Here is a 14,152-nt window from a genome sequence, read left to right on the forward strand (position 1 = left end):
ATGGTTAGTTTTTTAAAACCTGGATAACACTCACCAGTCCAGCTTCCCTGCCCCACCCACCGCTGCCCCCTGGACACTGATCACTTGGCTACATAGCTGATGCACGCCGGACTGTCCATTAATCACGGTACTCCATTCTGCTTGTTTATGTTTTATCTGTCGGCCCCGTTGCCAAGTCAACGCCATTTTACCTGCTGTTGTTGTGCTAGCTGATTAGCTGTTGTTGTCTCACCTACTGTTTTAGCTAGCTTTCCCAATTCAACACCTGTGATTACTGTATGCCTCACTGTATGTCTCTCTCAAATGTCAATATGCCTTGTATACTGTTGTTCAGGTTAGTTATCATTGTTTTAGTTCACAATGGAGCCCCTAGTTCCACTCTTCATACCCCTGATACCTCCTTTGACCCACCTCCCACACATGCGGTGACCTCACCCATTACAACCAGCATGTCCAAAGATACAACCTCTCTCATCATCACCCAGTGCCTGGGCTTACCTCCGCTGTACCCGCACCCCACCATACCCCTGTCTGCGCATTATGCCCTGAATATATATATAGCCTTGGAGTGATTATCTTAATTCACTGAGGTTCGCTAGCCAGCTATTTGTCGTCCTTAACGTAGGAGACTCTGCTAGCTAGCCAACAGCTAACAGCTAACAGCTAGCCAACGTCACCACACGTTTACTGATTCGAATTCAATCACCGGTCAGGGAGTATCACATTTTCATTTCATTACAGTACAACGGTTTGATTTGTTTGATCGTAGCTAGCTACATAGCTAGCTACATAGCCGTCTTTGTTTCAAAGATAATTGTGTAGTCTAGACCGATTTCCTAGGTTAGCTAGCCAGCTATTGTCGTTCTTTTAACTCAACGTAACGTAAACAACACTGCTAGCTAGCCAGCTAGCCCCGAATAGCAGCACTGTAGAAATTATTACACTCAACGGAACGACTTGATTAGTGTAGTGCCAACAACGCAGCTACTGCCAGCTAGCCTACTTTAGCAGTACTGTATCATTTTAATCATTTTAGTCAATAAGATTCTTGCTACGTAAGCTTAACTTTCTGAACATTCGAGACGTGTAGTCCACTTGTCATTCCAATTTCCTTGCATTAGCGTAGCCTTTTCTGTAGCCTGTCAACTATGTGTCTGTCTATCCCTGTTCTCTCCTCTCTGCACAGACCATACAAACGCTCCACACCGCGTGGCCGCGACCACCCTAATCTGGTGGTCCCAGCGCGTACGACCCACGTGGAGTTCCAGGTCTCCGGTAGCCTCTGGAACTGCCGATCTGCGGCCAACAAGGCAGAGTTCATCTCAGCCTATGCCTCCCTCCAGTCCCTTGACTTCTTGGCACTGACGGAAACATGGATCACCACAGATAACACTGCTACTCCTACTGCTCTCTCCTCGTCCGCCCACGTGTTCTCGCACACCCCGAGAGCTTCTGGTCAGCGGGGTGGTGGCACCGGGATCCTCATCTCTCCCAAGTGGTCTTTCTCTCTTTCTCCCCTTACCCATCTGTCTATTGCCTCCTTTGAATTCCATGCTGTCACAGTTACCAGCCCTTTCAAGCTTAACATCCTTATCATTTATCGCCCTCCAGGTTCCCTCGGAGAGTTCATCAATGAGCTTGATGCCTTGATAAGCTCCTTTCCTGAGGACGGCTCACCTCTCTCACAGTTCTGGGCGACTTTAACCTCCCCACGTCTACCTTTGACTCATTCCTCTCTGCCTCCTTCTTTCCACTCCTCTCCTCTTTTGACCTCACCCTCTCACCTTCCCCCCCTACTCACAAGGCAGGCAATACGCTTGACCTCATCTTTACTAGATGCTGTTCTTCCACTAACCTCATTGCAACTCCCCTCCAAGTCTCCGACCACTACCTTGTATCCTTTTCCCTCTCGCTCTCATCCAACACTTCCCACACTGCCCCTACTCGGATGGTATCGCGCCGTCCCAACCTTCGCTCTCTCTCCCCCGCTACTCTCTCCTCTTCCATCCTATCATCTCTTCCCTCTGCTCAAACTTTCTCCAACCTATCTCCTGATTCTGCCTCCTCAACCCTCCTCTCCTCCCTTACTGCATCCTTTGACTCTCTATGTCCCCTATCCTCCAGGCCGGCTCGGTCCTCCCCTCCCGCTCCGTGGCTCGACGACTCCTTGCGAGCTCACAGAACAGGGCTCCGGGCAGCCGAGCGGAAATGGAGGAAAACTCGCCTCCCTGCGGACCTGGCATCCTTTCACTCCCTCCTCTCTACATTTTCCTCCTCTGTCTCTGCTGCTAAAGCCACTTTCTACCACTCTAAATTCCAAGCATCTGCCTCTAAACTTAGGAAGCTCTTTGCCACCTTCTCCTCCCTCCTGAATCCCCCCCCTCCTCCCTCTCTGCAGGTGACTTCGTCAACCATTTTGAAAAGAAGGTCGACGACATCCGATCCTCGTTTGCTAAGTCAAACGACACCGCTGGTTCTGCTCACACTGCCCTACCCTGTGCTCTGACCTCTTTCTCCCCTCTCTCTCCAGATGAAATCTCGCGTCTTGTGACGGCCGGTCGCCCAACAACCTGCCCGCTTGACCCTATCCCCTCCTCTCTTCTCCAGACCATTTCCGGAGACCATTTTCTCCCTTACCTCACCTCGCTCATCAACTCATCCCTGACCGCTGGCTACGTCCCTCCCGTCTTCAAGAGAGCGAGAGTTGCACCCCCTTCTGAAAAAACCTACACTCGATCCCTCCGATGTCAACAACTACAGACCAGTATCCCTTCTCTCTTTTCTCTCCAAAACTCTTGAGCGTGCCGTCCTTGGCCAGCTCTACCGCTATCTCTCTCAGAATGACCTTCTTGATCCAAATCAGTCAGGTTTCAAGACTAGTCATTCAACTGAGACTGCTCTTCTCTGTATCACGGAGGCGCTCCGCACTGCTAAAGCTAACTCTCTCTCCTCTGCTCTCATCCTTCTAGACCTATCGGCTGCCTTCGATACTGTGAACCATCAGATCCTCCTCTCCACCCTCTCCGAGTTGGGCATCTCCGGCGCGGCCCACGCTTGGATTGCGTCCTACCTGACAGGTCGCTCCTACCAGGTGGCGTGGCGAGAATCTGTCTCCTCACCACGCGCTCTCACCACTGGTGTCCCCCAGGGCTCTGTTCTAGGCCCTCTCTTATTCTCGCTATACACCAAGTCACTTGGCTCTGTCATAACCTCACATGGTCTCTCCTATCATTGCTATGCAGACGACACACAATTAATCTTCTCCTTTACCCCTTCTGATGACCAGGTGGCGAATTGCATCTCTGCATGTCTGGCAGACATATCAGTGTGGATGACGGATCACCACCTCAAGCTGAACCTCAGCAAGACGGAGCTCCTCTTCCTCCCGGGGAAGGACTGCCCGTTCCATGATCTCGCCATCACGGTTGACAACTCCATTGTGTCCTCCTCCCAGAGCGCTAAGAACCTTGGCGTGATCCTGGACAACACCCTGACGTTCTCAACTAACATCAAGGCGGTGTCCCGTTCCTGTAGGTTCATGCTCTACAACATCCGCAGAGTACGACCCTGCCTCACACAGGAAGCGGCGCAGGTCCTAATCCAGGCACTTGTCATCTCCCGTCTTGATTACTGCAACTCGCTGTTGGCTGGGCTCCCTGCCTGTGCCATTAAACCCCTACAACTCATCCAGAACGCCGCAGCCCGTCTGGTGTTCAACCTTCCCAAGTTCTCTCACGTCACCCCGCTCCTCCGCTCTCTCCACTGGCTTCCAGTTGAAGCTCGCATCCGCTACAAGACCATGGTGCTCGCCTATGGAGCTGTGAGGGGAACGGCACCTCAGTACCTCCAGGCTCTGATCAGGCCCTACACCCAAACAAGGGCACTGCGTTCATCCACCTCTGGCCTGCTCGCCTCCCTACCACTGAGGAAGTACAGTTCCCGCTCAGCCCAGTCAAAACTGTTCGCTGCTCTGGCCCCCCAATGGTGGAACAAACTCCCTCACGACGCCAGGACAGCGGAGTCAATCACCACCTTCCGGAGACACCTGAAACCCCACCTCTTCAAGGAATACCTAGGATAGGGTAAGTAAGGGTAAGTAATCCTTCTCCCCCCTCCCCCCCCCCCCCAACAAGATTTAGATGCAAGTGGCTGTTCCACTGGTTGTCATAAGGTGTTTGCACCAATTTGTAAGTCGCTCTGGATAAGAGCGTCTGCTAAATGACTTAAATGTAAATGTAAATATATTCTACCATGCAAAGAAACCTGCTCCTCTTATTCTCTGCTCTGTCCCCAACGCTCTAGGCGACCAGTTTTGATAGCATTTAGCCGCACCCTCATACTACTCCTTCTCTGTTCTGCGGGTGATGTGGAGGTAAACCCAGGCCCTGCATGTCCCCAGGCACCCTTATTTGTTGACTTCTGTGATCGAAAAAGCCTTGGTTTCATGCATGTCAACATCAGAAGCCTCCTCCCTAAGTTTGTTTTACTCACTGCTTTAGCACACTCTGCTAACCCTGATGTCCTTGCCGTGTCTGAATCCTGGCTCAGGAAGGCCACCAAAAATTTGGAGATTTCCATACGTAACTATAACATCTTCCGTCAAGATAGAACTGCCAAAGGGGGAGGAGTTGCAGTCTACTGCAGAGATAGCCTGCAAAGTAATGTCATACTTTCCAGGTCCATACCCAAACAGTTCGAACTACTAATTTTGAAAATTACTCTCTCCAGAAATAAGTTTCTCACTGTTACCGCCTGCTACCGACCCCCCTCAGCTCCCAGCTGTGGCGGACTGCAATAGCATCGAATAGTCCCCGCGATATGCAACTGTTCAGGGAAGTCAGGAACCAATACATGCAGTCAGTCAGGAAAGCTAAGGCCAGCTTCTTCAGGCAGAAGTTTGCATCGTATAGCTCCAACTCCAAAAAGTTCTAGGACACTGTGAAGTCCATGGAGAACAAGAGCACCTCCTCCCAGCTGCCCACTGCACTGAGGCTAGGTAACACGGTCACCACCGATAAATCCATGATTATCAAAAACTTCAACAAGCATTTCTCAACGGCTGGACATGCCTTCCGCCTGGCTACTCCAACCTCGGCCAACAGCTCCGCCCCCCCCGAAGCTCCTCGCCCAAGCCTCTCCAGGTTCTCCTTTACCCAAATCCAGATAGCAGATGTTCTGAAAGAGCTGCAAAACCTGGACCCGTACAAATCATCTGGGCTTGACAATCTGGACCCTCTATTTCTGAAACTATCTGCCGCCATTGTCGCAACCCCTATTACCAGCCTGTTCAACCTCTCTTTCATTTCGTCTGAGATCCCCAAGGATTGTGAAAGCTGCCGCAGTCATCCCCTTCTTCAAAGGGGGAGACACCCTGGACCCAAACTGTTACAGACCTATATCCATCCTGCCCTGCCTATCTAAGGTCTTCGAAAGCCAAGTCAACAAACAGGTCACTGACCATCTCGAATCCCACCGTACCTTCTCCGCTGTGCAATCTGGTTTCCGAGCCGGATATTGGACACTGTGCTATCTAACCTCCAAACGAGCTTCAATGCCATACAACACTCCTTCCGTGGCCTCCAACTGCTCTTAAACGCTAGGAAAACCAAATGCATGCTTTTCAACCGATCGCTGCCTGCACCCGCATGCCCGACTAGCATCACCACCCTGGATGGTTCTGACCTTGAATATGTGGACATCTATAAGTACCTAGGTGTCTGGCTAGACTGTAAACTCTCCTTCCAGACTCATATCAAACATCTCCAATCGAAAATCAAATCAAGAGTCGGCTTTCTATTTCGCAACAAAGCCTCCTTCACTCATGCCGCCAAACTTACCCTAGTAAAACTGACTATCCTACCGATCCTCGACTTCGGCGATGTCATCTACAAAATTGCTTCCAACACTCTACTCAGCAAACTGGATGCAGTTTATCACAGTGCCATCCGCTTTGTCACTAAAGCACCTTATACCACCCACCACTGCGACTTGTATGCTCTAGTCGGCTGGCCCTCGCTACATATTCGTCGCCAGACCCAATGGCTCCAGGTCATCTACAAGTCCATGCTAGGTAAAGCTCCGCCTTATCTCAGTTCACTGGTCACGATGGCAACACCCATCCGTAACACGCGCTCCAGCAGGTGTATCTCACTGATCATCCCTAAAGCCAACACCTCATTTGGCCGCCTTTTCGTTCCAGTACTCTGCTGCCTGTGACTGGAACGAATTGCAAAAATCGCTGAAGTTGGAGACTTTTATCTCCCTCACCAACTTCAAACATCTGCTATCTGAGCAGCTAACCGATCGCTGCAGCTGTACATAGTCTATTGGTAAATAGCCCACCCATTATCACCTACCTCATTCCCATACTGTTTTTATTTATTTACTTTTCTGCTCTTTTGCACACCAATATCTCTACCTGTACATGACCATCTGATCATTTATCACTCCAGTGTTAATCTGCAAAATTGTAATTATTCGCCTACCTCCTCATGCCTTTTGCACACAATGTATATAGACTCTCTTTTTTTCTACTGTGTTATTGACTTGTTAATTGTTTACTCCATGTGTAACTCTGTGTTGTCTGTTCACACTGCTATGCTTTATCTTGGCCAGGTCGCAGTTGCAAATGAGAACTTGTTCTCAACTAGCCTATCTGGTTAAATAAAGGTGACATTTTTTTTTTTTAATAAAAACCGTTGGCTTGAGGGGGATAGACACCCTTTCCTCATTTGGACTGACCACCGCAATCTGGAGTACATCTGGGCGGCGAGGAGACTGAACCCTCTCCAGGCAAGGTGTGCCATGTTTCCCCCCCGTTTTGTTTTCACCCTTTCCTACAGACCAGGCTCCCAGAACGTTAAGGCAGACACACTGTCCCAGGTGTATGACACAGAGGAGCGGTCCGCGGATCCCAGAGCCACGCGTCAAGGGGGGTACTGTCACGACTTCTGCGGAAGTTTTGTCGGTCGACGTCACCAGCTTTCTAGTCACCACCGATCCATATTTCATTTTCGTTTTGGTTTTGCCTTCATTGTACACACCTGGTTTCCATTCCATAATCATTGTTCCTTATTTAACCCTCTGGCTTCCAGAGCGTAATTGTCGTTTTGTGCGTGATTGTCGTTGTCAAGTGGTTTCATTTTCTGCTCTGGATATTTATGTTTATCCTTGTTGGAACATTGCTTATTTTGAGTCAAGCTCAGATTTTTACTCACACCTGAGTCCGCCTTATCCATTCACCTAGAATGTTGACACCTTGGCTAATCTAAAGAAGCATAAGAGCAAACCAGAAATAACAGAAAATTAAAAATGGTTTGATAATGATATCAAACATCTAAGAAAGACATTGAGAAATATATCCAATCAAAAACACAGAGAACCTTGCAACAAAAATATACGCCTTCAATATGGGGAAACACTGAAGCAACACAAACACACCCTAAGAACAAAAAAGGAACAGCACATTAGAAATCACCTGGATGTAATTGAGGAAACCATTGAATCAAACCACTTCTGGGAGAATTGGAATACTTTATGCAAACCTCATCATGAGGAATTGGCTGTGGAGAAATCACTTTGCAAACTTCTACAACAATATAACAAAGGGCCCAGAACAAAAAAATATATACAAGAAAAATTACAAATCCTTGAAACAGAAGTCAAAGACTATCAGAATCCTGTGGATACCCCAATTACAGAAGAGGAATTATGGGAAAACTATGCACTCTCCAACCCAAAAAGGCCTGTGGTGCTGAGGGTATTTTAAATTAAATGATCAAATATACAGACCACAAATTCAAATTGGCTACACTCAAACTCTTCAACATTATCCTCACTGCAGGTATTTTCCACGATATTTGGAACCAGGGATTGATCACACCAATCTATAAAAACGGAGACAAATTTGACCCAAATAATTACAGAGGAATTTGCGTTAACAGCAACTTAGGGAAAATTCTCTGCAGTATTATAAATAGCAGACTACACCATTTCCTTGACGAACACAACGTCCTGAGCAGATTGGATTTCTAAAAAATGATCGTACAACAGATCACATTTACCCCCTCCACACTCTAATTGACAAACAAGTCAACCAAAACAAAGGCAAAATGTACTCGTGTTTTGTAGATTTCAAGAAAGCATTTGATTCAATTTGGCACAAAGGTCTTTTTTATAAACTAATAGAAAGTGGTATAAAACATTATAAGAATCGGAAGCACCTGGTATCACCCTACACAACACTGAAATCAAGTGTCTGCTGTACGCAGATGACCTGGTGCTGCTGTCTCCCACTAAAGAGGGGTTACAGTAGCACCTAGATTGTATTCACAGGTTCTGTCAGACCTGGGCTCTGACCAATAACCTAAAAAAAACAAATATAATGATATTCCAAAAAAAGGTCTGGAAATAAAGATGACAAATATAAATTCTATTTGGACACAGTTCTATTAGAACACACCAAACACCACACATATCTAGGACTAAATATCAGCAACACAGGTAGCTTTCACATGGTTGTGAATGAGCTGAGAGACAAAGCAAGAAGAGCATTCTATGCCATTAAAAGGAACATTAAAATCGAAATTCCAATTAGAATCTGGCTCAAAATGTTCCAATCGGTTATAGAACCAATTGCTCTATATGACAGTGAAGAATGGAATCCAAACTCTAGTAATGAATTCACCAAATGGGACAAACATCCAAATGAAATACTTCATGCAGAGTTTTGCAAGACTGTATTGCAAGTACAAAGAAAAACTCCAAATAACGTATGTAGAGCAGATTTGAATAGAAAAAAGAGCCATCAAATTTTACACCCATCTAAAAACAAGTGACCCAAAACATTCCATCACACAGCTCTACAATGTCAAGAGATGAAACCAGAGAAGAGTCCCCTCAGCCTGTTCTGAGGCTCAGTTCACAAACCCAAACCAACCCGATAGAGCCTCAGGACAGCACTCACAAAATCTGGCCGAAACAAATCATCACAAAACAAAAATAAATATATCACCTATTGGAAAGACACCACGAAAAATCTAAGTAAACTTCAACGCTATTTGGCTCTAAACAGACAGTACTTGGTGGCAGACTATCTGACCACTGTGATTGATAGAAACCTGGGGAAAACATTGACTAGGTAGAGACTCAGTGAGCACAGTCTGGTTATAAAGACTGGTCATCACAGACAAACCTGGCTGCCCAAAGAGGACAGTCTGGTTATAAAGACTGGTCATCACAGACAAACCTGGCTGCCCAGAGAGGACAGTCTGGCTATAGAGACTAGTCATCACAGACAAACCTGGCTGCCCAGAGAGGACAGTCTGGCTATAGAGACCGGTCGTCACAGACAAACCTGGCTGCCCAGAGAGGACAGTCTGGCTATAGAGACCGGTCGTCACAGACAAACCTGGCTGCCCAGAGAGGACAGTCTGGCTATAGAGACCAGACAAACCTGGCTGCCCAGAGGGACAGTCTGGCTATAGAGACCGGTCGTCACAGACAAACCTGGCTGCCCAGAGAGGACAGTCTGGCTATAGAGACCGGTCGTCACAGACAAACCTGGCTGCCCAGAGAGGACAGTCTGGCTATAGAGACCGGTCCGACAAACCTGGCTGCCCAGAGAGGACAGTCTGGCTATAGAGACCGGTCGTCACAGACAAACCTGGCTGCCCAGAGAGGACAGTCTGGCTATAGAGACCGGTCGTCACAGACAAACCTGGCTGCCCAGAGAGGACAGTCTGGCTATAGAGACCGGTCGTCACAGACAAACCTGGCTGCCCAGAGAGGACAGTCTGGCTATAGAGACCGGTCGTCACAGACAAACCTGGCTGCCCAGAGAGGACAGTCTGGCTATAGAGACCGGTCATCACAGACAAACCTGGCTGCCCAGAGAGGACAGTCTGGCTATAGAGACCGGTCGTCACAGACAAACCTGGCTGCCCAGAGAGGACAGTCTGGCTATAGAGACCGGTCATCACAGACAAACCTGGCTGCCCAGAGAGGACAGTCTGGCTATAGAGACCGGTCATCACAGACAAACCTGGCTGCCCAGAGAGGACAGTCTGGCTATAGAGACCGGTCGTCACAGACAAACCTGGCTGCCCAGAGAGGACAGTCTGTGCTCACTCTGCTCCAGGGGAAAGGTAGAGACAGAGCTGCATTTCCTATTACACTGTGACAAATACTCAGACCAAAGAGAATATTTCTTTCCCAAAATTATAATTCAATACAAAGAATTTGAAACTACAAAAAATGAAGAAAAAAATCTAATATTTATTGGGTGAAAAGCCAAAATGTGCAGCCAAATATGTGTCCTCCTGCCACAACCTGAGGGACAGACAGTGAAAAGTGCAATGTAATGTCAATAATATTTCCCATCTTGTTTGGTTTTGTCTTTCATACCAGGTCATGTTTCTTCTCAGTCATGTTGACACTGGTCCACTACCATTGTTTTAATGTATTGTTGTTCTGATTAATATTGTCCACTACTACTATTATTATTGCTGTTGGTCCCACCATGTATTTATATATAAATATATATATTTTTGTATATATATTTATGTTTACTTTGACAATGTATAATATGATATGATAATGAACTTGCCATGTCAATAAAGTCAATTGAATTGAATTGAGTGACAGAGAGAGAGAGAGAGAAAGAGAGAGAGACATAGAGAGACATAGAGAGAGTCTCACACACACACACATATATATATATATATATAGAGAGAGAGAGAGAGAGAGAGAGAGAGAGAGAGAGAGAGAGAGAGAGAGAGAGAGAGAGAGAGAGAGAGAGAGAGCCATAGAAAGAGAGAGAGAGAGAGAGAATAGGGAGAGAGAGAAAGAGAGACAGAGAGAGAGGGAGATAATCGAGGAGATCAGGTAGGTACTCACCAGAGTGACCCCGTCATCATTGCGTAAGTTGAGACTGCCCCTGTTGGAGACCAGCTGTCTAACATCAGACAACATGGTGCTGGGCCTCTGCGTTCGCATGGTGTGCATGGACGGCACATCTACACCTGGAACTACAGATCAACACACACATCTTAGTACAGCAAACACACACCCCAGGCACACACACACACACTGTGACCCTTTACATTAGAACGAAATAAAAGGCATTGGATGGAAATGCTCTTTTTTGCGGAAATGCCTTTTTGGAAGTGAATTTTCTTGTGCCTTAATAACAAACTCTTAATCTGTAAATATTGATAAAATGTGAAATCACAAAGCTGTTTAGACACTGAGAAAGTACTGAATCTTGCCTAGCAATGATTGGTTGAGATAATCAGGTGACTGGGACATTCATGAGAAAGAGTGTCCATTCTGTCACTCAAGGCTTCTCTGTCAAATGGCACATCCTGCTCCCTGCTACCCTGGATATTTCAAAGTTCCATTGAATATACTCATATTTTCATCATGGACTACATGCAAAGTGTAGCTACAGCTTAATACATAACATAGTCATGTTACTATGGCAACAGAGACTTCTAGAGTGTAACATGGTAGTGTGCCACAGCGGGAAGAGGAGAGAGAGGCATTGGCATGAGGGGATAGAGAGCAGCTATAGGGGGTTTGGGATGAGGGGAGGGGCCATGATGGCATGGGGGAGCAAGGGACACTCCAGACAGGTCACAGGCAGGAGGGGCTGAGTGTGTGTGTGTGTGTGTGTGTGTGTGTGTGTGTGTGTGTGTGTGTGTGTGTGTGTGTGTGTGTGTGTGTGTGTGTGTGTGTGTGTGTGTGTGTGTGTGTGTGTGTGTGTGTGTGTGTGTGTGTGTGTGTGTGTGTGTGTGTGTGTGTGTGTGTGTGTGTGTGTGCATGCGTGCGTGCGTGCGTGTAGAGTGATATCTGAGGTGACTTCTGCAGTCCCATCTGTCATGTAACTAAAGACGGATGAGCTTGGGGGATCTTTCTCTCTGTATTTCAGTCTCTACTCCATCTGTACTGTCATCTCTCCTTTTTTCTCTTTGCCATCTCTGTCTCATCTCGTTCTCTCTCCCATCTCTGTTGACCTTCTTCATTCCTCGCTGGAGTGAGGTACTCTACTGTCAGTCAGCCTGAGGGAGAGCTTAACCTTCACACCCACACCGGTCCCCCCACACACACACACACCGGCCCACACACACAAGCCCACACACACCCACACCGGCCCCCACACACCGGCACACCGGCGCGCATGCACACACACACACACACACACACACACACACACACACACACACACACACACACACACACACACACACACACACACACACCTCACAGGATGTGATGACCGTAGCTCTTTGGGAAATGTAAAGTGGGTCAGAATCAGAAGGCAGCGGAAGTTACATGAATATCAAAGTGTACTGTAAGCTCATGTCACATTTATACTGTGGCGTCTGCAAAAGAAAGTTTTCAACAGTGTCTTGACAAGATGACGAGTGCCTTAAAAAAGTAAGAACAATTGACAGTTGGACATTGTCAGACATGAGTATGCATGGCGGGTCTGAGGGTGGGACTGAGGGAGAGCAGGAGAGTGGAGAGAGTAGGAGAGGGAAAGTGGAGAAAGTAGGAGAGGGAGAGTGGAGAAAGGAAGAGTTAAGAGAGGGAGAGTGGAGATTGGAGAAAGTAAGAGTGGAGAAAGGGAAAGAGGAGAGTGGAGAAAGTAAGAGTGGAGAAAGGGCGAGAGGAGAGTGGAGAAAGGAAGAGTGAAGAGAGGGAGAGTGGAGAGTGGAGAAAGTAAGAGTGGAGAAAGGGCGAGAGGAGAGTGGAGAAAGTAAGAGTGGAGAAAGGGAGAGAGGAGAGTGGAGAAAGTAAGAGTGGAGAAAGGGAGAGAGGAGAGTGGAGAAAGGAAGAGTGAAGAGAGGGAGAGTGGAGAGTGGAGAAAGTAAGAGTGGAGAAATGGAGAGAGGAGAGTGGAGAAAGGAAGAGTGAAGAGAGGGAGAGTGGAGAGTGGAGAAAGTAAGAGTGGAGAAATGGAGAGAGGAGAGTGGAGAAAGTAAGAGCGGAGAAAGGGAGAGAGGAGAGTGGAGAAAGGAAGAGTGAAGAGAGGGAGAGTGGAGAGTGGAGAAAGTAAGAGTGGAGAAATGGAGAGATGAGAGTGGAGAAAGGAAGAGTGAAGAGAGGGAGAGTGGAGAGTGGAGAAAGTAGGAGAGGGAGAGTGGAGAAAGTAGGAGAGGGAGAGTGGAGAAAGTAGGAGAGGGAGAGTGGAGAAAGGAAGAGTGAAGAGAGGGAGAGTGGAGAGTGGAGAAATTAGGAGAGGGAGAGTGGAGAAAGTAGGAGTGGAGAAAGGGAGAGAGGAGAGTGGAGAAAGTAAGAGTGAGTGAAGAGAGGGAGAGATGAGAGAGTGGAGAGAGGCGAGATGAGAGTGTGTAGAGAGTGAGGAAATCTCCAACTTGTTCTCACAGTCTCATGTCAAAATTAAACGTTTATCCACGTTTCTCAAACATCACATTTTGAAGTTGTTGCAAACATTGAATTTCGAAGCGTTTAAGGTTGAGTTGAGTTATTAACTACCCATTTTTTCAGTTAGGGTTTGGGACAAGCAAAAAAAGAAACAACACAAAACAACTTCCTATTGCTGGATTCAAACTTGCATCCTTTGGAATCAGAGGCAGATGCTAGCGCCCATTCGCCATAACCGCCCAGAACATCCTAGCAACGCCATAACCGCCCAGAACATCCTAGCAACGCCATAACCGCCCAGAACATCCTAGCAACGCCATAACCGCCCAGAACATCCTAGCAACGCCATAACCGCCCAGAACATCCTAGCAACGCCATAACCGCCCAGAACATCCTAGCAACACCATAACCGCCCAGAACATCCTAGCAACGCCATAACCGCCCAGAACATCCTAGCAACGCCATAACCGCCCAGAACATCCTAGCAACGCCATAACCGCCCAGAACATCCTAGCAACGCCATAACCGCCCAGAACATCAGCAACGCCATAACCGCCCAGAACATCCTAGCAACACCAAAACCTATTTGAAGCTAACAGTGTTCACTGTTGCCCCTAGTGGCTGGCTTCCACGTCATCTCCATGTGTCCTCAGACATGGTTGGACGTCGAATACTGACTTGTATCACAAGTGACCTGCCTAGAACTCTCCCCCACACAGTAATAATAAATCACCAAACGCCTGATGCTACCCCAGGGATGGAG

General features: G+C 47.5%; 1 protein-coding gene across 1 annotated transcript in view; it reads right to left on the bottom strand.

Annotated features, from left to right (window-relative positions):
- Positions 1-14,152, bottom strand: part of LOC118366619 (unconventional myosin-XVI-like) — a 332,663-nt gene that overhangs the window by 230,767 nt on the left and 87,744 nt on the right. The window contains exon 6 of the mRNA XM_052493304.1: positions 10,897-11,027. Within this exon, the coding sequence (XP_052349264.1) occupies positions 10,897-11,027 (131 nt within the window). The remainder of the gene's footprint in view (positions 1-10,896; positions 11,028-14,152) is intronic.

Source organism: Oncorhynchus keta, chromosome 34 (genome assembly GCF_023373465.1).
Source record: "Oncorhynchus keta strain PuntledgeMale-10-30-2019 chromosome 34, Oket_V2, whole genome shotgun sequence".
Classification (NCBI taxonomy): Eukaryota; Metazoa; Chordata; class Actinopteri; order Salmoniformes; family Salmonidae; genus Oncorhynchus; species Oncorhynchus keta.